General features: G+C 36.3%; 1 protein-coding gene across 4 annotated transcripts in view; it reads right to left on the bottom strand.

Annotated features, from left to right (window-relative positions):
- LOC128860080 (phosphatidylinositol 4-phosphate 3-kinase C2 domain-containing subunit beta) overlaps positions 1-24798 on the bottom strand; it is a 54374-nt gene that overhangs the window by 17101 nt on the left and 12475 nt on the right. For all 4 annotated transcript variants that reach the window (XR_008454216.1, XM_054097327.1, XM_054097328.1 and 1 more), the window contains exons 4-14: positions 9762-9905; positions 9054-9662; positions 8886-8974; positions 6714-6957; positions 6185-6574; positions 4907-6117; positions 4449-4694; positions 4097-4382; positions 3805-3955; positions 3346-3738; positions 3073-3273 (exon numbers count right to left, since the gene is read on the bottom strand). Coding sequence is in view for 3 of the 4 variants with exons in the window: in XM_054097327.1 (XP_053953302.1) it covers positions 3073-3273; positions 3346-3738; positions 3805-3955; positions 4097-4382; positions 4449-4694; positions 4907-6117; positions 6185-6574; positions 6714-6957; positions 8886-8974; positions 9054-9662; positions 9762-9905 (3964 nt within the window). In the remaining variant the exon portion in view is untranslated. The remainder of the gene's footprint in view (positions 1-3072; positions 3274-3345; positions 3739-3804; positions 3956-4096; positions 4383-4448; positions 4695-4906; positions 6118-6184; positions 6575-6713; positions 6958-8885; positions 8975-9053; positions 9663-9761; positions 9906-24798) is intronic.

The raw sequence follows: 24798 nt of genomic DNA, 5'->3' as shown, positions 1-24798 counted from the left end.
AACTGTTAATCAAGCAGCCTTTCCCGAATGAGTGTAAGCAATATTTGGCAACGCCAACAGGGCTCACTAAAAGCTTCTAAATATTGCAATAACCAAGGAGCGAAAAGGTACCAGCAATCGTCAAGGTAAATAAGCTGCGAACTTCTTTGAATAGGTGGTCGCTTGCGACCCTCTTTGGAACGGATTGGAGCTAAAGCTTTCAGTTAAAGAAATGAATAAAACGGAGAGTGAGGTACGGTGCACTAGACAGCACGGATTCCGCCGAGTGCACAGTACCACCACGGCACTCACCGCCATGAATACTCAGATTAACCGCGGGCTTAACCGAAACCGCCCCTGCGAGAGGACTGTTCTAGTAGGTTTGGACTTAACTTGGGTGTCGACACTGTCAGCCACTCCACGCTGCTAGATGATATTATACAATTGACCATGCCGTCGGGACTGAAAAGGTGGTCCGCAAACAATTTGAGTGGTCGGCATTCGTCAGTCATCTTTCGAGACGAAAACTCAAAACAGAGGAGGATAAAGCAAGGTCTTCCGCAGGGTGGTGTTCTTTCAGCCATGCTAACTTCTATGTATCGAAGTTCCCCCAAATAGATTTCCAGGTCTCCTAAGCTGGCGATTGTTTGATAATGACGTCGGACAATGACAACGCCAACCGGCTTGTGTTCCCAAGAATCAACAATTTCCCGCCACTAAATCCACGGTGACCTTCTTATCACCTGGACGAAAGAGGTCAAACTATAGCTAAAGGTTAAAGTCGATGACTCACCAATACCGACAGTAAACAACTCCCAATATTGGAGGTCACCATTGATTGTTTACTCTCCTTTTCTGCGCATACAACCACAATTGCTACTTAGGTTCAAAACCGCAACAAGGTCCCCAAATCGCTTGCCGGTAGTACTTGGAACAAAGACAAAGAATTATTGTTCACGACTTTTAAAGCAATTGGCCGGCCGGTTATAAACCACGCTGCGCCTGTCTGGTCGCCTGGAACCAGTGATGCGCAGGGGATAAAGCTACAAACTTGTCGAAATACTGCTATCAGGACAACCATGGGATGTCTGCTGAGTCGCAAGCAGTTTCTTCTTGCGTGCTATCACAGGTGTCACCCCTGCAGACATCTGCTTGAGTCTAAGCCACCTTCCAAGCACGTCAAGACACATCTCTTTAAATACACTGACCAGATCCAGGAGAAACACAATTACAATTATTGGACCAGACCGCATACGGACAAACACTAAACGATCATCTTCGGGACACCCTTGTCACCTTTAAAACTCCCGACCCATGCCGAATGGCGTTATCGGAGTCCAATCACCACCTATTACAGATGAAGAGAGCTCGAGCTGCTTTGCGAGACCCGAGTAACTTTGACCCAATTGCGTACTGGATGATATAGCAGGTTAAACTCCTACTTATTCAGAATCGATTCCGACATACCCAATATATGGTCAGCATGAGAAGGAACACTGCACGACACTGACCACCTATTCACATGTCCTATCAAACCTACTCCCTCAACGCCCCTCTCCTTTTGGACCCAACCTGTCGAAACGGCTCATTTTCTAGGTCTGCAGTTAGATGAGTTAGACGAAGACGATCGGTAACTACATCGCACTGACAGAGTTTAGTAAACTGCTATAGCCACAACAGCAACAACAAGACTCAACAACTTTGGAACGCGGTGAAGCTGATGTTTTCTACAGAGCTCAAAGACGTTTGGATAATTTTATATAGAAAGCTCGAATGAAACATCTCGGATCAGTACAAGCAAGCAAACAAATGAAAGAAACTCGATCAAAAACGGTCTAAGTCGCTAATACATCTTGATCCTTGCTCCAGCAGCTTGTTTATCGGCATAATTAAAGGATTCTATCTGATGGGCTGCAGTGAAGAGAAGTAGGGAAGGTAAAAAGCACGAGCTCGCACTTCAGTGGCAACGCAGCTGGCTAACCAGCTGAACCAGTGGCTCCCACGCCACCTCAACCTAACATAGTCTAGGTGGCCATTCGCGTTCTACGTCGGGGGTATGTCGAGCAAGTATGGGAAATGTTTATGCTGTTACAACAACAACAACGACATAGCCTATTGTTTGAACAGTTAAACACATTTTTTTTTTAATGAAGTCAATGGCAAATCTTTGGAAGCATATCTGCCGCGAAAAAGGCAAAGCAACCACGTCAGTTGTTTCTACTTTACCGAAACAACCTATGTAGATTTATATCGGGCTAGCGTTCTCACTTCAGCAATCCTAGTCGCAGCCTGCATTGTAGAGTATTCTGTCAGCAGTAATTTTTTAGATACCTTATGATCAAAAAGTACCGGGAAGGTGATGTTGACTGTTTTCTTCGATTGCCGAGGCGTAGTGCACCATGAGTACCTTCCATCGGGCCAGACAGTCAGTAAGTAATATTATTTATCCGTTTTAAAGCATTTGAGAGATGCTGTACGTCGCAAACGGCCGGAAAAGTGGGCAAACAATTCTTGGATTTGTGCATTTTGATAACGCGCCATTGGATTATTTTACCAAACACCAAGTAAATACCATCGTGCAAGCACCGTATTCACCTGATATGGCCCTGTGCGACTTCTTTTTGTTTACCAAGTTGAAGTTACCACTTCGTGGAAGGAGATTTCAGTCGATAGGGCAGATCAAAGAAATTGCGGCGGAGGAGCTGAAGGCCATTTCCTCGTCGGTCTACCAGGACTGCATGGACGACTGGGTTAAACGTTGGCAGATGTGTGTTGCTTCAGACGGGTCATATTTTGAAGGAGGTAAAATAAATTTGGCAGAAATTTAACTCTGTTTAGTTTTATTTAAACATTTCCGGTACTTTCTGATCATAGGGTATATTTTTATAGATTTAGTGCTACTTGGTTAATGCCACAATGGTATTTCAACCATTTGACCTACACTTTTATGATAACAAAATAGTATTTCTCGGTCCTACTATCAGCACAGACATGAATCCAAATTGGATATTTCATAAATTCACCGTGAAGGAAACTTTCCTTTTAAACAATAAATAATTTACATACCTTAAACGACTACTTACGACTACTTACCTATGCAATTTCGCCAACGGAAAATGCAAACACAATTTTTGATGGAATTCCGTAAATTCCTTATATGAGCGGAATAAATGCGTTGGATCGGTCTGCCCATGACGCGTCACTTGTAAAATGTATGTATAATACTTTTCCATATCATAATGCTTCTGGCAACGCACTACCATTACACTTTTCAAGCGGCCATCCTGCTGCATGCTGTAAAGCAAGCAAACCAAAAAAACTTTCCGTAAACACTTTGAAACAATCATCCAAAACGCATTTACTTACGTATATTTGCGCGGCACAAAGGACAACAGCTCACCACTGCCCTCATCATTGCTAAAACGCATTTGTGCCAAATTGTGCAAGAAGAAATTGAATTGTGTGAACCAACTCTTCAGCGAGAATTGTATCATCTTGGCAAATGAAGCAGCAGCCTCTGGATTCGATTGCTCTGGCAGCAGAGCGCCACGCACATAAGTCACTGCATCCGCTGTAACGCCCGGTATGCCGGCAGTGGCCATGAGTGCAAGCATATGTAAAATGAGATCACCGTGTTTGCGTATAATATTGAAAGCGCGACAACACAAGTCGACGAAATAATGGAAATCTGTAGAGGGTTTATCGCCGCCATTAATCACATATGCCATATCGGACGTGAGCACGAAGGGTGTGCGATCTCTGTGTGCGGAAGAGTGATGGAGAGTTAAGTATAGAAAAGTAATTAAAAATAAAAAAAAGTGATACCTTTTGAAATTGCCAAACATTTGCGCATCACCAAGAAATTTGCCAAAATCGATATGAAATAGATGACCCGAAGTCTTCAGCATAATATTGTCATTGTGACGATCACAGATGCCGAGTATATAAGTCGCAACGCTGTAGCCGGCGCATGAAACTGTAATTGTAGAATAAGAATTGAGAAAATGGTAGAAAAAAAGTTGTTGTCTTTGTTGAAAACGAGCTTCTTTTTTTTGTGATCTATTAAAATAGCCTAGCACACATACTTTCCTAATTTCATTTCTCCTTCAAAGCTCACCTGTAAAATTCTTCACCGCGCGCTGATACTCCAACTGACTAGGATTCTGTTTGGCCAACCATTCAGCAATCGGACGATCCTTAAAGGATCCCGTCAAGCCATATTCGACTTGTATTTTACGCAACGTCTCCGCATCGGACACCAATTCAATCATGCCCTTCTTAAAGCCGGTAGGTACACAATTAAAGGTAACCATTTTCAGATCCAGACCTTCTGCCAGCCACATTTTGTTCATAACGCGTATGAGTTGAATGGTGAGCATATCCTGTTGCAAATCGTCACCCGACTGCAAGCGAGAAGATTTGTGAGTATTCATTTTTTGTTTTGTTTTTGCTTTTCACTCGATACGTACCTTAAATATCGCCGGCAACACCTCGCCATCTGAACCGATGTAGGAGATTTTTAGTGGCAGCGTATTTGAATTGAAATAACTACAACTGCGCACATTTACGCCGGTCACTTCCAGTTCGAGGCCCAAAGGCAATGATGTGGGTTTATCACCCAACTGCTGATGTACTGTGTCCATGCCGAAGCAGAGAGTTTTCTGGCGCAGCGATTCCTTAGCCTCCTTCACGGACTCCGCTAGCCGAGCAAGACTCTGTGAACAAAAATTTGTTTTTAGATTGCATTTAAATTTTTAAAGAACTCTACTTCGTCCGCCCTCTAGCGCTATATCTCTACTCTACTTTCTCTTTCTACTACATTCGCTCTCTCTCTCTCTATCTCTCTCTCTCACACACTATCTATTTCTTTTTCGTTCGCGTTCTATCATTCACTCTCTCTTTCTCTTTAACTCTCTCCACCTCTTACCTTGCACATCATATTCTGACTGAGAAAACGCGCCAGCAGCCGCTCACCACAGATCGCCAACAGCGCACGTAACATCATCTTGTTGCGCCTATAGTAGCGCGCTTGTGTTATCAGCGACTCATCAATTTCATTTGCTACCGACGAGGCATCAATCGAATTTTGCGGGTCATCGCCAGGTAAACTGTGCACCAGCAGCCAATACATGTGATGCGCAATGCGCGGCGATTCCAAACACTTGCAGAGTAGGAAGCGTGCCATTGCCGATGCTTCGTAGGTGTCATGTTTGAGCGCTTGCAGCAATTGTGGCAGATAATCGACCAGTTGATCATTGGGTAGCTGCGAAATCCACTCGGCCGCCTTCTCGCGCACCTTAGCATCTGGATAACGTGGCAGCAGCAATTCCAGTGCTTGCAACGGTGAAAGCGGCGCCCATGAATGCAGCAGCGAGTGCAGATCCATCAGACTAGCATAGTCCCAGCTGTGCGCCGCGTGTAGCACTTTCGGCAATGCATATGGGAAACTCTGCAAATACAGACGCTTTTCCCAAAATACTTCACGCTTATCCTTTGCACCCGAATAACCCTGCTCAGCGGTATCGAGCAGCTCTTGCTGCAAATTTGTATCCAACGAATTGAAATCGTAACGCGGTGCTTGCGGCGGCTGTTCTAACGGTTCGGGGAACAGTATGCGTCCACCATAAGGTGGCACTTCTATACTTAATACCGGACAGATATCCGGTTGAGGATGACAGCCACGTGCAGGTGCGGGTCCCAAGAACTTGTCTGTCGTTGGCGGCCACATTGAGAGCAAATATGAGCCGCAAATCATTTCGCGCTTCTGATCAAACAACTGTATGGCGCACCAGCCCAATTCGGTGGCCACATGCCGACGTTCACCATTGGCATCTGTATTCTGCTCATTCTCCGCCGTTTGCGTGCCATAGAGCACAAATATCAGACGCGATTCGCGTGGCAGCGTACAAATGGGATTTTTTTCGAATGTAAGCCATGAGGAGAAATTTAGGCGTGGAAACAATCCACCACTCATATCGTTCGAACATTTGGTAACTATTGGATCGGATACAAAGCGTGTGCCATAATTGATTTGCACGCCCAGCGAGTAGTCGTCGTAACGCCAAGTGGGCGGTGGCCGATGCAGGCAATTAATGCTAACAACAATCGGTTTGAGTACACACGAAACCGGTATTGGCGCTGTAAAACGAACATAAAAATGCAAAAATAAAGTAATCTTTGTGCAGTTAATTTGGTGCCTACTCACTTGTCGAATAATCCACTGATTTCACAGAGAATCCCACACGGAATACATTTGAATATAGTTCGATCAACTCCTGCACGGCATCACGCAGCTGACTGCATTTCAATTTTATCTGATCTAGCTTGGATCGTGGCACCATTCGTACTTCTGCATAGTCACCGCGTTCGCTGACTATCTCCGGATTACTTTCCGTGGTGTGTGCGGCATACTTCACTTGACTTTCTTCGCATATGCGCTTGAGATCGGTAATGCAAGCAGAGATTTCAAGCGTATCTATCGAGCCGAGGAGCGCGCAAATGGCTTTAGCCGCCTGTACAACGCCCGAGCATGAAAGTATGGAGCGTGAATTCGGATCGGCAGATTCTAACTTATCAATCTCTGTTTCGAGCGTTTCTGTGGGGGAGCAAAAATTTTAGGTTAGTTTAGTTAAAATGGGTGGTGAGATACGATATGCATATCAGTAATTTTTAATTTCCTCCTGAACATTTATCAAACTTCTGCTTTTCCGGCCAATCCCTATCCTCATACATACCTATTAGTATCATCATATTATCATAGTTAATGGTGGTAGCCATTTCGTTTGGTAGTACATCTTCGGCACGCAACTCGGCGTCACGCATATCATCAGATTGTGTACGTGCAATCACTTGCATACTCTCCTCGGACTTAACGCATAAGCCCAATTGCACATCTTGCTCCAACTTGAGACTGTTATGCACACATTCAAGCTGGCTGAGTTTGGAGGTGGGTGATAGCCATTCAGAGACACCGATGGGCTAGAAAGAGCGAGAAAAATGTTAATACATACATGCTATTTTTATATATAGATAGATATATTTTCTACGAGGTTCGGTCTTTTGTGCCCTCTTCTCATCACATCACCTCATCCACACCCAGTTCTTTTATTAAACTCAATATAGAGCTGGATTGGATTGAGCGTATGTGCCTCTTTTCTGGCGGCAGTTGGTCAAGATATCTCAACCTTCACGGCGGTATAGCGCTACATTTAAGGAGAAGGTGCATTGGAGTCTCCTGAAATTGGTGGCAGAAACGACAGGAATCAGTGGACCATATCCCGATCAAGTGCAGATGACTACGCAGTCTGCAGTGGCTTGTGGGACTGCCCGTGAGCAGTTTCAGTTTATTCTTGGGAAAGGTTATGAGTATTTTAAAACTCTTTTGGTTGTACCCTCCCAATAAGGATTTTGCCTGGTGTTGCCATATAGCCCTAGCTCTCCACTCCTAAGCTTCTCCTAGATGGTGTGTTGTCCCATAGCAAGGACGTACTCGGCTCATATTATTGGCGAGGCCGCAGCCCTTTTCGACAATGCGTCCGCCACTTCGTTCCCAGTTATACTTCTGTGTCCGGGGGCCTAAAATAGCTGGATACGATTGTGCATTCCCAGTAGATTCAGTTTCTCGATACACTCAAGGACCAGTGAGAACTTAATCTCACAGGCTTGCTGGCAATGCGCTCATTCCAAAAATTTTCCATCTAACTTTATCTCTGCACACTTGGCAGATGCTTAGAAAACTAGCCAACGGCACAAAACGCTTGGTTCTGGGGTCATATATTCCAACGGCTATACTTTCTGGAGTCTTGGAGCCATCTGTGTATCTGTGCAGGGTACACTCCTGGAGTTTCTTTTCAAATGCAGATCAACTCCAATTTAACTTATCGTCCAGTTCAATTCTGAACTTCTTTTCGAATTTGATGACTTTAGTGATATCATCTCTTGGTAGCTGGGTAAGTGGAAGATGCAGCCGCTCGACAGATACAGATATTTAGCTTCCTGAGACCCAAGCCCAAAGCATATAACCCATATGTACTCTTACTACTTTTTAAAGCTGGGTTGGGGCGTGACTACCAATCGGTAGTCCCCGGATTCGAAATCTGCTGTGAGCACAAAACACCAAAATGATAGAAAATGTTTTCTAATAGCGGTCGCCCTTCGACAGGCATTGGGAAACCTCTGCAATGAAAAATCTCCTCATAAAACCCATCTGCCCTTCGGAGGTGGCATGAAACTCTAGGTCATCACATCGGGACGCACACCACATATTGTAGGAGAATGTAAATGTCGTCGACGCAGCAGTATTTAGTCGCCCCAAACAGTTCCCGTTGGCAGTCCATTTCCCCATCATTGAAATGGACGGCCCCATAGTTTTATGCTGCCCTCGAACGGCGGATGTTAGGTTAGGTTAGTCAAGTTGCTTGTCTAAGGCAAAACACTCGGTGGCCCTAAGGCACTTTGTTATGCCTGTATTTGATTTCCATCCCATAACTAAGTTGCTTAAATCACTTGGATCTTTTTAAGACGGTAACTAGTCTCTCAGGTGAGACATTTTGCCAAATTTCCCAGGACTTCAAAGAAATAATCGCCAAGATATTTGGCACGGCTTCTTTAAAGTGCAGGACATTCACAGAGGAGGATTTGTACCGACTCAATTTCTGCTTCACCTCCACAGCTCCTGCAGAAGTCATTGTAAGGTACACCCATTTTACCTGCAGATGTTTGTAAGATTTATTTTCGTAGCAGAAATGTAATCGGAGGTTTGTGATTGCCTGCCGAGGTACGAAAAAACTTGCTTCGAATTCGTTACCAACCCAATCAAAATCACGTGCAAACCGATCAGACACAGCCACCGTCCAATTGTCATAATATATACATATTTTTTACCAGTATTTGAATCATCCCCTTACCTTCACAACATAATCATTGGGCGTGCCCTTTATTTGGCCCTCTAGCGAACAAAATGCTTGATCAATGACCAATTCCACAGCCGTATTAACTGAAAGAAGGTTTTGAAGAAATTTTTTAGATATATATATCATAGATATACAACAAAAAAACGAATACTGAGCACTCACTATCACATGTAAACACCACCGGCATGCCGTAACCCTTCACTTGCCCCTGCGTGCGCGCCATCTCCGTATGTGGCATCAATGCCTTCAATGTGGGATGCACCAAAATCTTAATACTCGTCTCTAGCGGATAATGATAATTGAATTCCGAAGCAATGACATGCCCCGGATTGGTTTGTGCGTCATTATACAAATAACGCATACGCAATTCTTTAACCATAAAAAAGAATTCCAACAACTCCGGATCGACGGTGCGTTGCTCGGTAACCACTTCATACAGCCGCGTGCCAAAGGTTTTTCGACGATCCAGCGTTGCACTCGGACGCACGGCTGAGCTAGGAGTGGAATAGAAGCCACCAGCACCAGCGCCGGCACCAACTTGACTGCTACTTTCGAAATTATTATCCTGCTTAAGTGTAGGATAGAGGCCGGACAGAAAAGGTGGCGAACGTGAGCCACTATTGCGTGGTGGCAGCGGCGGTGGGGGCGAACGTGAACCGCTGGGCAATTGATCATCGAGCTGATAGTGCGTTGAGTTGGCAGTGGCGATTGGATCTGTGGCGAGTGCTTCATCGCGGCTGAGATAGTCCGTGCGCCAACCAATAGAGGAGACTGTGGAGGAAAATAAGGTGCGAAATGTATTTATTTTTATTTAAATTAATATGAAAAATATCTCTATTAGTATTATAAACGTTTTTTTTTTTTACTTACCATTTGGACTCACGGCACTTTTTTCCAACTTATTCACAGCCTCGTAAACTGGATCTGAGTACTGCGTGCCACCACCACTGTAGAGATAATCGAATGGGTCATATTCCGCATAGTAAGAGGTGCAATCCGAGCCATCATCGCAACCTGTAAGCAGTGAATGCATCGTTTAATTTTCGCACAAATTCGACACTAACTTGTTTTAGAGGAAATTTTCACTTTCGCAACAAAGAAAAAGAATCAAAACTGCGGCGAATCACATTGGCGTAAATTAATTATAATAAAAAGCCACCAACGGTTTAACAAATCATTTTGTACAACTAGTATTGTTTTTGTAAAGACGAAAAACCAGCTGAGCGTTATAAAAAAAATCAAATATAAAATAGCTTTTGCGCTTGGCCGGGAGACAGCAGCGACAACCACACAGACGGCGACGGCGACGGCGACGACGACGACAATGATGGCAATCACGTCAACGACCGGCCAAAGCCGCTCGAAAACAATAACAAATATGTATTTGAAAATACATATTTTAATAATAGAGTGTAGGAAATGCAACCAAAACGAGCGAATATGCCGCGCCGATAAACAAAACGTGTGAAACTGTTTACAACGCTGCCGCTGACCCATTTTTACATTCACCTAAAATTACAACTACACAACAACAGAACATTTTCACATTTCAGCTGTGCGCAATAACTCGATCGTCATTTGGCGACTGCGAGCGATTCTAAAACCAAATGTGTGACTTCGAAGGAATTTTCACGAAATGACGATTTCGATTGAGTTGCAAAAAAATAGAAGCAATAGAAGTGCCGCTAAAGACGACGATTTTTGGAAGAGAAGTACGCAATTCAAATTACTGAGGCAAGAACAATAAAAAAATACATACATGAAATATTAAAGAATTTAAAAACCTGTATAAAAAGTAAGAAAAAAGAAGCAAAAAGTTCATAGAAGAATCAAGGAATAATAAAAAATCGAATTAAGCAAAAAAACAAAATATGAATAAAATAAATAACAAGGAGATGAAAGAAAAAATAAAAAAACAGAGTTTAATTTAAAATAAAAAAAACAAAAAAATCAACAGGAACTATAGATTACAATAATTATAAAAAAAACTGAAAATGAATAAAACAATTAAAGAAAAGGGAGCAAAGAATATTAAAAAAGCTAGGAAAAAATAAAATATATAACAAATTATATAAAAATAATAATAAATGTATTAAATAAAGAAAAAATTAAATAAACAAGTACGTCGTGCATACGAGGGTTACTCAATAACTACAGGTGTTAGTAAGGAAAACGCTAATTTTTGAATATTTTTACGAAATTTTTCTTGGCACCGACAAAACTAAATTTTAAAATAAACAACACGACATACGAGGGTTGCTCCATACGTACTCGCTTTAGAAATGAAACGCTAATTTTTGAAATTTTTCGGACGAAATTTTCTTTGGCACCGACGAAACAAAATCTTAAAACACACAAAACGGCATACGAGGGTTGATCAATAAGTACCTCGCGTTAGTAATGAAAACGCTAGTTTTTGAAATTTTTCGGACGAAATTTTCTTTGGCACCGACAAAACAAACTCTTAAAATACACAAACGAACACACGAGGGTTGGTCAATAAGTACTCTAATTTGTAGTGAAAACGCTAGTTTTTGCATTTTTTTCACTGTCATTTTCTTTGGCGCTGATACAAAATATATTTATGATGTATTAAAAATTAAATAGATGGTAATTAAAGCTTAAAATATAAGTAAAACTTGAAATTTTTAATACAAAAAACCAAAGAAAGTAGTCATTTAGAATGAATAAAAATAATAATGAAAGAAAAATAAAAGTAATAATGGAAATAATAAAAATAATAATAATGTTGAAAAAAATAAAACCAACAATGAAAACTAAACAAAAAATAATGATTAAAAATAGATAAAAATATATAAAAAATAAAATAAAAAAATGCAAAGGAAAAAAAAAAATGATGAAAAACCATAACGGAAAATAAACAAAAAATGACGATTAAAAATAGATAAATATAATAATAAAGAAAAACTATGTTTTTTTTATTTCAAATTTATATTTGGTTTTTTTTATATTAAATTGTTTTATTTTTTACTTTTATTTTGAATTTATTTAAATTTCATACAATTTCAATTACATTTTTACTAATACTTTAATACTTTATAAATTTATATTTTATTTTTTAAATTTCATAAAAATTTCATTAAAATAAGAAAACAAAAATAAATTGAAAATGAAAACAAAAATTTTAATTTTAAATTTTAAATAAAAGAATATATAAATTTAAAATAAGATACCAAATATAAATTTAAGATACAGAAAATAAAAAAAATAAATTTAAAATAATATAAAAAATATATAAATTTAAAATAAAAAAATACATAAACTTAAAATAAAATAAAAAATATAGAGAATTAAAATAAAAGAATATATAAATTTAAAATAGAAAAATATAAATAAAAAATAAAATAAAAAATATATCAATTAAAAAAAATTAAAAAATTTCAAATAAATTTCAAATAAAAAAAAAACTTATATAAATTTACAATAAAAAATATATAAATTAAAAACAAAATATATAAATTTAAAATAAACAAACATATAAATTAAAATTAAAAATAACAAAACAAACACAAACACAAATTTAAAATAAAACAATATATATATAAATAAATTACAAATTAAGATATAAAAAACAAACTAAAATTTATGAAAAGATGAATATATAAATTAAAGCCGAATTGAAATTATAGAAATAAATAACAAAATAAAAAAATTTTCTACGTAATCCAAATTACGGGCGAAACAAAGAAAATGAAGAAATAAAAATAAATTAAATTAATAAAACTAATATAATTAAAAACACTAAAAAAGAATTACAAAATAATGATAAAAAAATTTAAAATAAATCAAACACTACAGAGAAAAAAAAATAAAGATACGAGTATAAAAAAAAATCTGAAATAAATTGAAAATATAAAAAAAATTCAAATAAATCAAATATAATACAGAAAAGTAAAAAAAAGCAGCCCAAAGTACCACAGCCGATGGAATTGACCACGGCAGTTCTATGCTGATACACCGATCTGTTAGAAAAGTTTTTTTTTTTAGCCAAATGGCGTCATCTATTCTTTAGTTTCTTACAGAATCGGTTCAACAATTAGTTTCGGTTCAGTGCTATCCGAAGATCGATTACGGTAGTTAATGTCATCTCCCCTTAGCAACGTCACCCGTTGTCAAGTATGGGAACTTATTGATCGACCCTTGTAGCACGTATTAGAAAAATCTGAGCGAAATTTATAGCCATTTGCCTCAAAACACCAAAACAAAACCAATAAATCGGGCAGGCGCAAAAAACACTTTTAGTAAAATGTATAGTAAGCCAAATTTTAACTCAAAACGTAATACAGGGTGCTCCAAATGCAAGTATACTTCCAAATCTGCGAATGATTTGGCACTGACAGCTATTTACCTGCTCCAAATTTTCGCTAACATTCAGGAGGATATCTACGGAGAATTTAATTAATCGTTTTTATGATGAGCAACAATAGAAAAGCGGTAGAGTTCCAAAGAATGGCTTGGCATTAGATAACACAATCAATCACAATATCTCAATATTTAAAGCAATAGCCTGATGAGAAATTTGCACAAAGATCTCAGATTTTATCTTTAATGTACATTTACCTCAGCAATTGAAGGCAGTTTGTGTCTTAGAGCAGCTCGAATAGGACGACGAATTTTCTCAATTCTCTAAAAAAAAACAGATTTTTACCTCGAAGGCAACAAATTGATGCTAATTCTGGAGTGGTAACATATTTGGCTATTTTACGCTGATGCTGGTAGAAACATCATTACGGTCAACGACGAGCACTAGAGCCGAAATTATTGACTGTTTGTGTAATGGAATTGAAGTCAACGGCCCAGCCCGTATTTGATTTCATCAGAATGCCACACAGCCCAGGAAGCAAACGATTTTTAGGCGCTAATTTAGTTGCCATTTTATCAGCCGTATTGACGATGTCAACTGACCGCCTGAGAATAGTGATTTCGAAGGCCCATGACTTATTTGTGGGACGTCGTAAAAAATCGAAAGTAATCCAGACACGATACACACTATGCAGACGCATGTCTTCGAAACCAATCATAAGATAGAGCCAGAAACCATCAAGGCAGGGATGGGGGTGTTGAAAATAACGGCCAGATAATCTTTGTTAATTTTACATTAAAATGTATTTTTAAAAATTATCTTAACTTTTCACCACCCTTTATATGCCCATTCAACATACATACAGACACATATAAACTTGTGTAAAACAGCACACACTTGACGCCCGTTAATTATAGCATACCAGTGCTAATCGTATAATCGAACGGTGAGCAAGTTGGTCAGCTGCCCACAAAATGGGCATTGGCTTATGTAGTAGATTATAAAGAGGCCACTAAAATCGCTGACTAAAAGATAATACGCGCAACAAGACAAATTGACAGGAACAACTTGAATGGCATTAAAACGCGACAATTGGCGAAAAGGTGTTGGTGTATTTTTTTTTGTTGTTGTGAAAATAAAATTTAAAAATACGAATATATGGAAGTTCGTACGCTTAAGAGTCAGTCAAAAAACATTGCAAAAGAAATAAGCGACGTATACTTTTAGGCAGAAAGACGAAACTCAAAAAAATTGGTTGACAAAATGTTTTTTAATCATATTTATTTTATTTTAGCAGGTGTGTCGAGAAGGGTCTGATGAATTCTCCCAGCATTTATAAAAAAATTATTAGCACGTACACTTCTTTCAGGTTTTTGGCTGAGTTCCTCCTCCTATTTGTGTCGTGCGTCTTGATGTTGTTCTACTAATGGAGTAATCTACAGTTTTAAGCCGACTCCGAACGGACTGCCGAGGAGCGACCGCTTTGGAAAAATACTTTTTTCTATTATTTGACGTTCATGCACAGAAATTCGAACCTACGTACTCCCGAATGGTAGTCACACACTAACCCATTCGGCTAAGGCGGCTGGCACTTCTACTTAAAGGAAGGCTGCAGATCTGAAATGTCGTGTTTTTCTAGCCGGGGTCTGCACACAGAGGTCATTTACATGACAACAAAACTCAGCAATCGAACTATTAAGATCCCTACAACTTCCAGCGCAACGGTAACTTATGGTGTAGAGCCACAAGATGTTGCAGTATGCTCTGGAAAACGAAAGCAGACCACATTCAGACCCGACAGACACCCGGCATGTCTTAGACAAGCGCATGCACCGAGAGCCAATTAACATCTACCGAAATTAACGCCCAGTGAATACTGCAATCCGGGGCACTCGCGTATCGGTACCCACGTTACTGTTGACAGTTATGATTTCGAGGTTGTAAGAGACTTCGTTTAGCTAGGAACCAGCATTAACACCGACAATAATGTCAGCCTTGAAATCCAACGGAGAATGCCTCTGGCCAACAAGTGCTCCTCTGGACTAAGTAGGCAATTAAGTAGTAAAGTAATCTCTCGACGAACAAAACTAACGCACTACAAGGCACTCATCATGCCCTTCCTAACGTATGCCGCAAAAGCTTGGACGTTGATAACATCCGATGAAGCGACGCTTGGAGTGTTTGAGAGAAAGATTCTGCGCAAGATTTCTGGACCTTTGAACGGCGAATATCGCAGGCAAGGGAACGATGAGCTGTATGAGCTTCACAACGGCATAGACATAGCGCAGCGAAAAAAGATCCAGCGGCTACGATGGCTGGGTAATGTTGTCCGAATGGATATAAACGCTCCGGCTCTGAAAGCATTCGATGCGGTACCAGCTGGTGGTAGCAGAGGAAAAGGAAGGACTTCTCTGCGTTGAAAAGATCAAGTTGGGATGGACTTGGCTTCACTTGGTGTGTCCAACTAGCGCCGGTTAGCACGAGAAAAACGTTTCCACGACAGTCAGTTCTACGTCACCGAAACGTCCCGGATTTATATCCGGCCAAGGATTGTCACTCGGCCAAATCGCGTAAGCGGTTATCGGTCAATTAAGAAGAAGAAAAAGATCAACCTCAACCTGATGCTGTTAAAAATATTTGAAATTAATCGTGTAACAAAGACACACTAGGCCCTGCATCCGGACATACCCAACATATGTTTAGCAAGTTCAAAAAGCTCTACACCTCTCCAACCACCGTTTGGTGGTCCTTACAGCTCTTCTTACAGCCCTTTAAACCAACTCATAGGATACACTTTGCAAGATAAAGTTTTGCTGTTAAGAAGACGGCAAAAGAAAAATAATCGAAAATAAAATAGTTTTCTGGTAATTTTTTGATTAACCACCAAACTTTTTCAGAAAAAGGCAGATACAACCGTATAGAAGAGCAAAAGTTTTTTTTTTATTTTCGAGAACATTTCGGTGACTTCATTGTTTCGCCACCAATACCGCCACAATGTCCTCTTATTGAAGAACGGCGGTGCTGATATGGTGAGTGCTAATGCGACAGGTCAGGTTCCACTTTTATGCTGTGCTTGTGTTCCACTCTGAGAAAGCGGCGGAAAGAAGCAGTAAGGGTTCGCGGCACTACCTGGACTGCAAATAAACCGAACGACGAATCAGGAAACCTCCAATTCTTCTATGTCCATGCCAATGAAACAATTCCTGCTCGACGAACCACCTACATAGTAGTAGACGGAGTTATGAGAACGAATGAATTAGCTGTGCCAGAACTACGTTTGGATTGATCACCAAAAGTGGCTAAGCTTTAGGCATCCGACTGACCCACAGAAAAATGCTGCTGCACCTTCTTAAAATTACTACCATAAGTAGAGATGGTCAAACGTTCAAACGGGCGAGATAGCAGGTAAACTGTCTAGCTTTCGCTGTGCCTTGTACAAATTAAACATAGGACGGCGAGGAATTAAAAGTGATGACAAACAGCGAACTTATTAGTAATCGTTATAGGCTAATTTACAATTTTGAGGTGCTCTGCTAAAGGGTGATCAGACTGGAGGTACTTTTTCCAATAGAATTATTTTGACAGATCACGAGTGATTACTGTCAAACTAAATATATAACTTTTTTCAGTATTCATTGACATTTAATCATGGAAAGACTTACGCCTCAACAACGTTTGCAAATCGTAAAATTGTATTACGAAAATCGATGATCGGTGAAAAGATCAACGCTCGCTCAGGCCAACTTATGACGTACAGCGAAGAGACCCATTTTCGACTTAATGGCTAAGACAATAAGCAAAATTGTCGTATTTGGGCTGAAGAGCAACCCGAAGCCATTCAAGAACAGCCCATACATCCAACAAACGTTTGTTGCGGCCTATGGGCCGAGGCTGGCACCTATGTAACAGTGAATGGCTAACGCTATCGCGCCATGATTAACGACTTTTTGATGCCGGAAATTGAAACCCGTGATCTCCACAACATCTGTTTCCAACAAGATGGCATCACTTGCCACACAGCTCGAGAAACAATGGATTTACTGCGTCGTCGTTTCGAAGAGTAATTTATCTCTCATCACGGACCAGTGAATTGGCGACTAAGATCGTGTGATATCACACACTTGGACTTTTATATGCTTTGTGGATAAACCAGCTTCGATTGAGGCATTGGTAGCCAACATTACTAAAGTTATTCATGAGATACCGACCGAAATCCTCCAGCGACCCATTCAAAATTGGTGTTTACGATTGGACGAATTACGTCGCAGTTGCGGACAACATTTGAAAGGAATTATCTTTAAAAAATAAATGTCACGAATGCCAATCAATTTGAATTTTCGATGTTTTATTGAATTTAAAATCCGATACCTCTAAATTGATCACCCTTTACTTGTGAAGCATTGCAACTTTAATTGCCGTTTAATTGGGACACCCTCTATAGTAATGTACTTTACAACATTCATTCGGCGGTTTATCATTTTCATTATCAGTTGTCGATTGCAGTTGCAAGAAAGGCGATTTCTAGTAAAGCCGAACCCATCATAAATTTTCGATAGGAGGCCGTATACTATGCACAAACCTTAAATCCACATATACGACTACAAAAAGATGTATACACAGACCAGGTTCAATAAATGATAAAAAAAATTAATAAATTATAATGAAGCTTATCACCAAATGGGCAAGTGAAATGAACGAAAAGAAAGGAATAATGTGGAGAAAAAATAAAAAAATTATGTAGTAAAAAATTTATTTCAAAACAATACGAATAATAATCAAAATAAATTTAAAAAAAATCATTAAAACAAAATGCAAATAAAAAAAAGAAAAAAACAAAAACAAAAAACCAATAAAACATGAAAAATGTACCGAATGAGACGCAGCTAAGAGCTATGAAACTTACGAAATATTCTTCTCTTCTACTAAGTTGTATGCACAAAAGTTCTTCAATGGAACCAGTATTGAAAATTTAATTTACATACCTACACGGACACACACACACAGTGTACACAATGTGAAATGAAACAACAATTTTTCGGTATATTTTTTAGTATAATTTCGAACGCTGCGCTCACCTATACCCGCGTACGCTCGCTCTACCACAAACTACAGACTGCACGTGTCAGTAGTGGTTGCAGTGGGGGCGTGTGGATACAGACGTTGCAGCGCTCTAAATTCATGTATTTTTATTAACAAATTCGCATTGAAGAAATTGAAATAATCAATCACATTATTTTTTCATGTGCTAATAAATTACAATATTTTGCAGTTGAAAAAATGTATAATTTTATTTGATAACTTTTTTCTTGGAATCGACTAACAGTACCATTTTTTATTAAATCAACAAAGTTTTTGGTTAAATTTAACTTATTTTGTTCTTGGAAGTATGCAAAAATCAAGCGCAAAGTACAATGTATAGCAATGAATTAAATTCTTTTAATTTTTGGTTTTTTTTTTTGGTTACTTAGCTTTGTGGAAATTTTTGCTTTTTAAATAAAACGCAAAACTTTTATTATGATTTGAATGAGTTGCATATATATAATTGTGGTTTTCATTTCATATTTGTGACGAAGAAAATGATTAATACTTGTATAACTATGTGTAAACAGAGTGTCATGAAATCGTATGCTATGATAGGGGTATTCACGAAAAGCAGCTATATTGCGAGTGTTTTTTAATGTAAAATTAAACAAAATATTTGCAGAGTTGCAAGAAGAAGTGATTGTAGACGAGTATATGAGCGCGGTAATCTTTCATTCGAAAATGTGGATATAATGGTGTATTCCCACCGAGCCAATAGAGTGGGAAAATTGACTGTGAACCATAAAAAATGGTTTAATGGAATGAATTAAATCTGGTTTATTTGTAATAATTTCCATTTACTTTTGAATATACAAAAATATGTTAAAGGTTTTTGTTTGAAAAACATCAGAGAATTAAAGAAACTTGATATGAGTCCCGCAAGCTAAGAAGAAGACTATGTTGAAAAAGAACTAATTTTTTGTTTCTCATTTGAGGGTGGTATTTATCCTGGTAAATCGAAAAATAAAGTATTTTTTATATTTATTTATTTTTTTAATTATTTAATTTTTTTTTTTATTTTACCTTTTTTATTTTTTTTTTTTTATTTTAAGTTTTTGTTATTTTATTTGTCCTTATTTTATTTTTTATTTTCAATTTTTTTTTATTTCATTTTTTATTAGGAATAGGGTCAATTTTTCCAATTTTTTTGTTTCTCACTTTTTTCAATTTTTTTGTTTCTATCATAGAATCGAAAAAAAGTATTTTTTTATATTTATTTACTTTTTTATATTTATTTATTTTTTTATATTTAATTATTTTTTTATATTTATTAATTTTTTTAATTTTTTATTTTTTTTTAATTTCACCTTTTTTTGTTTTATTTTTCTTAATTTTATTTTTATTTTTTTCATTTTTGATTTTATTTCATTTTTTATTAGGAAACTCGTCAATTTGAACTATAATACTAATTCTTTTACTAATAAGAATACCAATTATGAAATAATATCTACACAAATTTATTTAATGGCATTAAATAAATTTGATTTATTAGTAATAATTTCAATTTACTTTTTAACATTTAAAAAACACATTAAAGCTTTTTTTTTGTTTGAAGAACGTCAAAGAATTAAAGAATCTTAATATGAGTGCCTCAAGCTGAGAAAAAGACTATGTTGAGAAATAAATAACATGGTCCTCGTAATTCAAAAAAATCGATTTTATATTATTTTTTTTTTGTCATTTTTTATTTTTATAGTTTTTTTTAATCTTTTTATTATTTAATTTTTTTCATTTTTTTATTATTCTTTTTTTTTATTACTATTATTATTTTATTATTCTTTTTCCCCCATATTTTAATATTATTTTTTTATTTGTAATTTTTTTCATTTTTTATTATTTAATTTTTTTTCATTTTGTTTATTATTCTTTTTTATTATTATTATTTTATTATTATTATTTTAGTATTATTATTTTATTATTATTATTTTATTATTATTATTTTATTATTATTAATTTATTTTATTTTATTTTTTTAATATTTTAATATTATTTGTTTGTTTGTCATTTTTTTCATTTTTTATTATTTCATTTTTTTCATTTTGTTTATTATTCTTTTTTATTATTGTTATTTTACTATAATTATTATTTTATTATAATATTATTATTTTTTTTTTATATTTTAATATTGTTTTTTTGTTTGTTATTTTTTTTCATTTTTTATAATTATTATTGGTTTTTAATTATCATCAGTTATGTAAAGCAATATTTTTGATTCTTTCTGAAAAAAATAAAACTTCTAGGAATGGAGATTTTGAATTCCTCGCCACGAGATATTTTTCAAGCCAAGCATATCACTATAAAAATCACAATATCGATGTAAGTAGGCAGCAAAGGAATTTAACTCTGGAAGGGCGGGATCGCGACCCAATATGTAGTGTCACGCCTGACTTTATTAAAAATACAAAAACGTGATTTAAGAGTCAGTTGGTAGGTAATTAAATGCCATAAAGAATAGGACTTCCTAAATTTGTAAAAACAAAATTTTAAACTTTCGAATTTTTCCTAAATAAGAATATTTCAATTTAAAATAATTCCTTCACTTGCATTCTGGTACTCTACAAATCCTTAAGAATGAAAGAGTGTCTGTATTTGGGACGTGCTTGTAGAATTTTTTATCAGCTCGCGTGCTCTGAAGTCCGCGGCATTTTTTATTTTAGTTACCTAATGCCGGTTCTATCAACTTCTATGGCAAATATCATTAAACATTTATAAATTATAGAACCTCTACATGTATCCATAAACAGATAATGAATTCGCATTCAAAATTTGCGCATGTGTTTAGTTTAATTTAAAAAAGAAACGCGCATTTGAAAGACCCTGTGATATTTTAAATTTTTCGTAACTGATACACCTTTTTTTTTAACTTAATATGAAGTTTGCGCCAATTGAGAAGAATATGAAGTTTTATATGAAATTTTATGTGGAATTTTTTTTTTATTTTAATTCATTCATGCAGTGATTTATTCAAAAAAATATTCTTCCCTGCATTTCTTTTATTTATTATTTTATTTATTTTTATTTAAACGCAAGTGTTAAACGTGAATACCCTTTTCTACGCAAAATAAGCAGCGCTCGAAATGCCAGCATTTCCCACAGATGAAATAATGCAGCACGCCAAAAACAAAGCATCTCTATGCTATTTATTAATAAATATTTGCTTAATTTCATATTGCATCTTTTATGCGCACTGATTCAGTTGCTGAACAATTTTCGACGCTTGAAATGGGAAATTTTAGAAGTTCTGCAGAAATTATTGATTCTTAAAGAATTTCGTGCACACTTTTTTGTTTTTGGCAATCATTTTACATAATAAATACAATATTTCATTTCAATTTTATTTCAATAAATAACTAATTACTCTTAGCTGCATATTTAAAACTTTTTATAAAAATTTACAACACGAAAACCTCTGAGAAGACACAACACAGCCTGTACAGCTCAAATTGAGTTTTCTAGAACTATGTACTCGTATATAGAAGATTCAGTTAAATTAACAGTGCTATTAAATATAACGGGGTTTCCAATAAGGGTGTCGTATCTTTGAACTCTCGCTTCGGCCAGTTTCAAAGTTCTGTTCGTCAGTGTTTTTTTATTTTATTTATTTTTTTTTTTTTTGTATTCATTTTCAGAAAATTTTAAATATTTAAAAATCATCATGGATCTTTAAAAGGGCCAACAGCATTTTTTAAACTCTTAACTTTATTTTGCAAACAAAAATTACGCCCACTCGCTGCATAAGTAAAAGTTTCAAAATGGAAAAAAATATTTTCCTGAATAAGGGGTCACCCCATAAAAAAAAATACGAATGCTAAAATTTTTGGAAAAATGAGTTTACTTTTAAGTAATTATATTTATCTTTGAAAACGAACTCACAAAAAATAATTTGGAATATCATTGTAATCTTACAAAAATTAGGTCCAACAAAGATTTCAAAAGCTTAAAAGTTATATATGAGCTGATGCTATTACAATAAATAATGAATTTTTTGGTGTAAAACATTTTATGTTGATTATCGCCATGAAGATATAACCCTGTTCGGTGACTAGAGAAAAAAAATTCCCTAAATTTGGTATAACGCAAGAAAGAACTTTATAACATTAAGAAGGAGTCGATTTTCCCAAGGTATTAGTTCCCATTTGGCCACGGTCAATTCCAATAATAAAAAAAATGTATATAAGGGGATTACTTTTTATATATTGCGCCTTTGCAACATCATGCGTGATGAGCTGTAATTCGATATTTTGATCGAAAAGTTTGGTATTTTTGGCATAAATTTTCAGTGAGCTTAAAAATTCATCTCGCCCAAAAAATGGAATTAACTCGTGAAAATTTTCATGCGATAATTTATTACGATTTTCGACATTGATTATCGAGATAGAAGTGAATTGATTAACTTGCTTAGCCGCTGTGAAACGCTGGTACAACGAGTTCCAACACTGTTAAACAGTTAAAGAAACTCAGCAGCGAATCTTGCATCTAAGCTGAGCTGAAAACAAATCGATAATCGAAAGTATGGATGTAAAACCTGGTCATGTCGCAACTGTACCACTAGAGAAACTTAACTTGAACAGAAGTGTTCAGGTAATTAAGGAAAATCAATCGCCGCAGATTCGTCGGCGGATCTTCCTTCACCAAGCCAATGCGAACGCTCACGTAAAAGAGTTTTTGAGCATTCAAAAAATCGAATTAATGGTTCTTCTGCCTTGCAACCCTGATTTGGCTCCTACTGATTTCTTTTTGTTCCCGAGCAACAAAAATAAAATGCGAGGTCAACATTTTTCAACGCTAGAAGCTGTTGAAGCATTCAAGCAACTTGTTTTGGTGGTATCCACTCCTGATCGGCAAAAGTGCTTTGAAAATTGTTTTAAATAAATGCCGAAATGTATTGACTTCCAAGAGGAGAATATTTTAAAAATCAATAAAGCCATTTTCATTATTATTTTACTGTTTTAAATGTGGCGATATAAATTTTAAATTATTATTTTTGTTCTGCTTGAATATTTCATAAAAAATGTGCACTCCGCCCGAATGTAGCCTTCTTTTTTTTTATATTTTTTTTTTCAGTTCAAAGATGCGACATATTATTATACTTTTTGCAAAACCCTGTATATTTTATGATAAATATTACAACAGCGACGAAAAACACAAAATCCAGGTGCGAACGAACTGTTGGGTGTCTTTTTATTTTCATTTATTATAGCATTTTGCTGAAATTTAATTTCATTTAATTTTACTCGGTAATATAATTATTTTCAATTAGTTTTGTAAATTTTTCGACTATTTCTGTCTTGCTATTTTCATTATTTAATGTTTTTTGTTTTCTTCTCTTTTTTTGGCTCTTGCACCTTTCAGCTTATATTTACGTGCTTGTTAAACTTCCTCGTTTTCCTTTTATTTGTATTTTGATTATTAACTTTTTTTATATATAATTTTTTCTTATTAGTCGTTTTAAGTATGTGTATGTGTGGTAGTAGAAAAGCGTTTTGCTTGCAACAAAATGTGTTGGTTACTTTTTCCATACTGGAAGATAGAGAAATAAATAAAAAATATACAACAATATTTTAATGAAATCAAAATTCTTTCATTTATACAAAAAGAGCTAAGTAATTTACAGAGACGACTGAAATACATACAAAAATGTTAATACAAATGTGCAGGTGAGTGAATGGAGGAGACGAATTGTGAGGAAATGAGGCATGCAATGAAAAAAGGTAAATGAAATGGAAAGGCTAATACTAAGATAAAAACAAATATATGTCAGAATGCAGCTAGGGAGTAATGGCTATAAATTGTTTCAATAAATTTCGCTAGCAAATTTGGTTATAGGCGTACAACTTCAGGTCAAAGAAGGAGAAATGTGATGGAAGTAAATACTCGAGTAAATTTGAAAAGCATTTTCACTATAAATTTTTGAACGTCAATGGTGAAATGACATGCAAATATATCTTTAAGTTTTTTCTAACATTAAAAAAAAAAAATTAAAAAAATAAAAATAAATAAATAAAAATAAAAAAAGAATTGAAATTAATCACAAATTGTAAGGTATAAGAGAACAGTGCCTTCTCGATAATCGCGACTCTCGATTATAACAAAAACTTTAATTTCGTATACTATGCTAAATTGTGTCATAACAACCTAGAAATTGCGAATTTGTGTTTTTTTAATCCTACAAAAGTGTTACGGCGAAGAGACCGTAGCGGTATGAGTTGGTGCATGACTACCACTCGGTAGTATCCCGGTTCGAAACCCACTGTGGGCACGCATGAAGCACCAAATAATAACGGTCGCTCCTCGGCAAACAATGGCAAGCCGCCGAGTGTATTTCTGCCATAAAAAAAACTTCTTATAAAAAACTATCTGCCATTCGTAGGCCGCATAAATCCTAAGCATGTAACACATGGGCTGAAAAGTGCCGGGCCTAACACATAGATGGCACTAGTTTTATTGCATTCACCTTTTTTTCAGTTAGTACTAACCTTAAAAAGATAGCTGTTAAAATTT

Source organism: Anastrepha ludens, chromosome 4 (genome assembly GCF_028408465.1).
Source record: "Anastrepha ludens isolate Willacy chromosome 4, idAnaLude1.1, whole genome shotgun sequence".
Classification (NCBI taxonomy): domain Eukaryota; kingdom Metazoa; phylum Arthropoda; class Insecta; order Diptera; family Tephritidae; genus Anastrepha; species Anastrepha ludens.
Note: the sequence above shows the minus strand (reverse complement) of the source record. Positions and strands in the feature narration are given on the sequence as shown.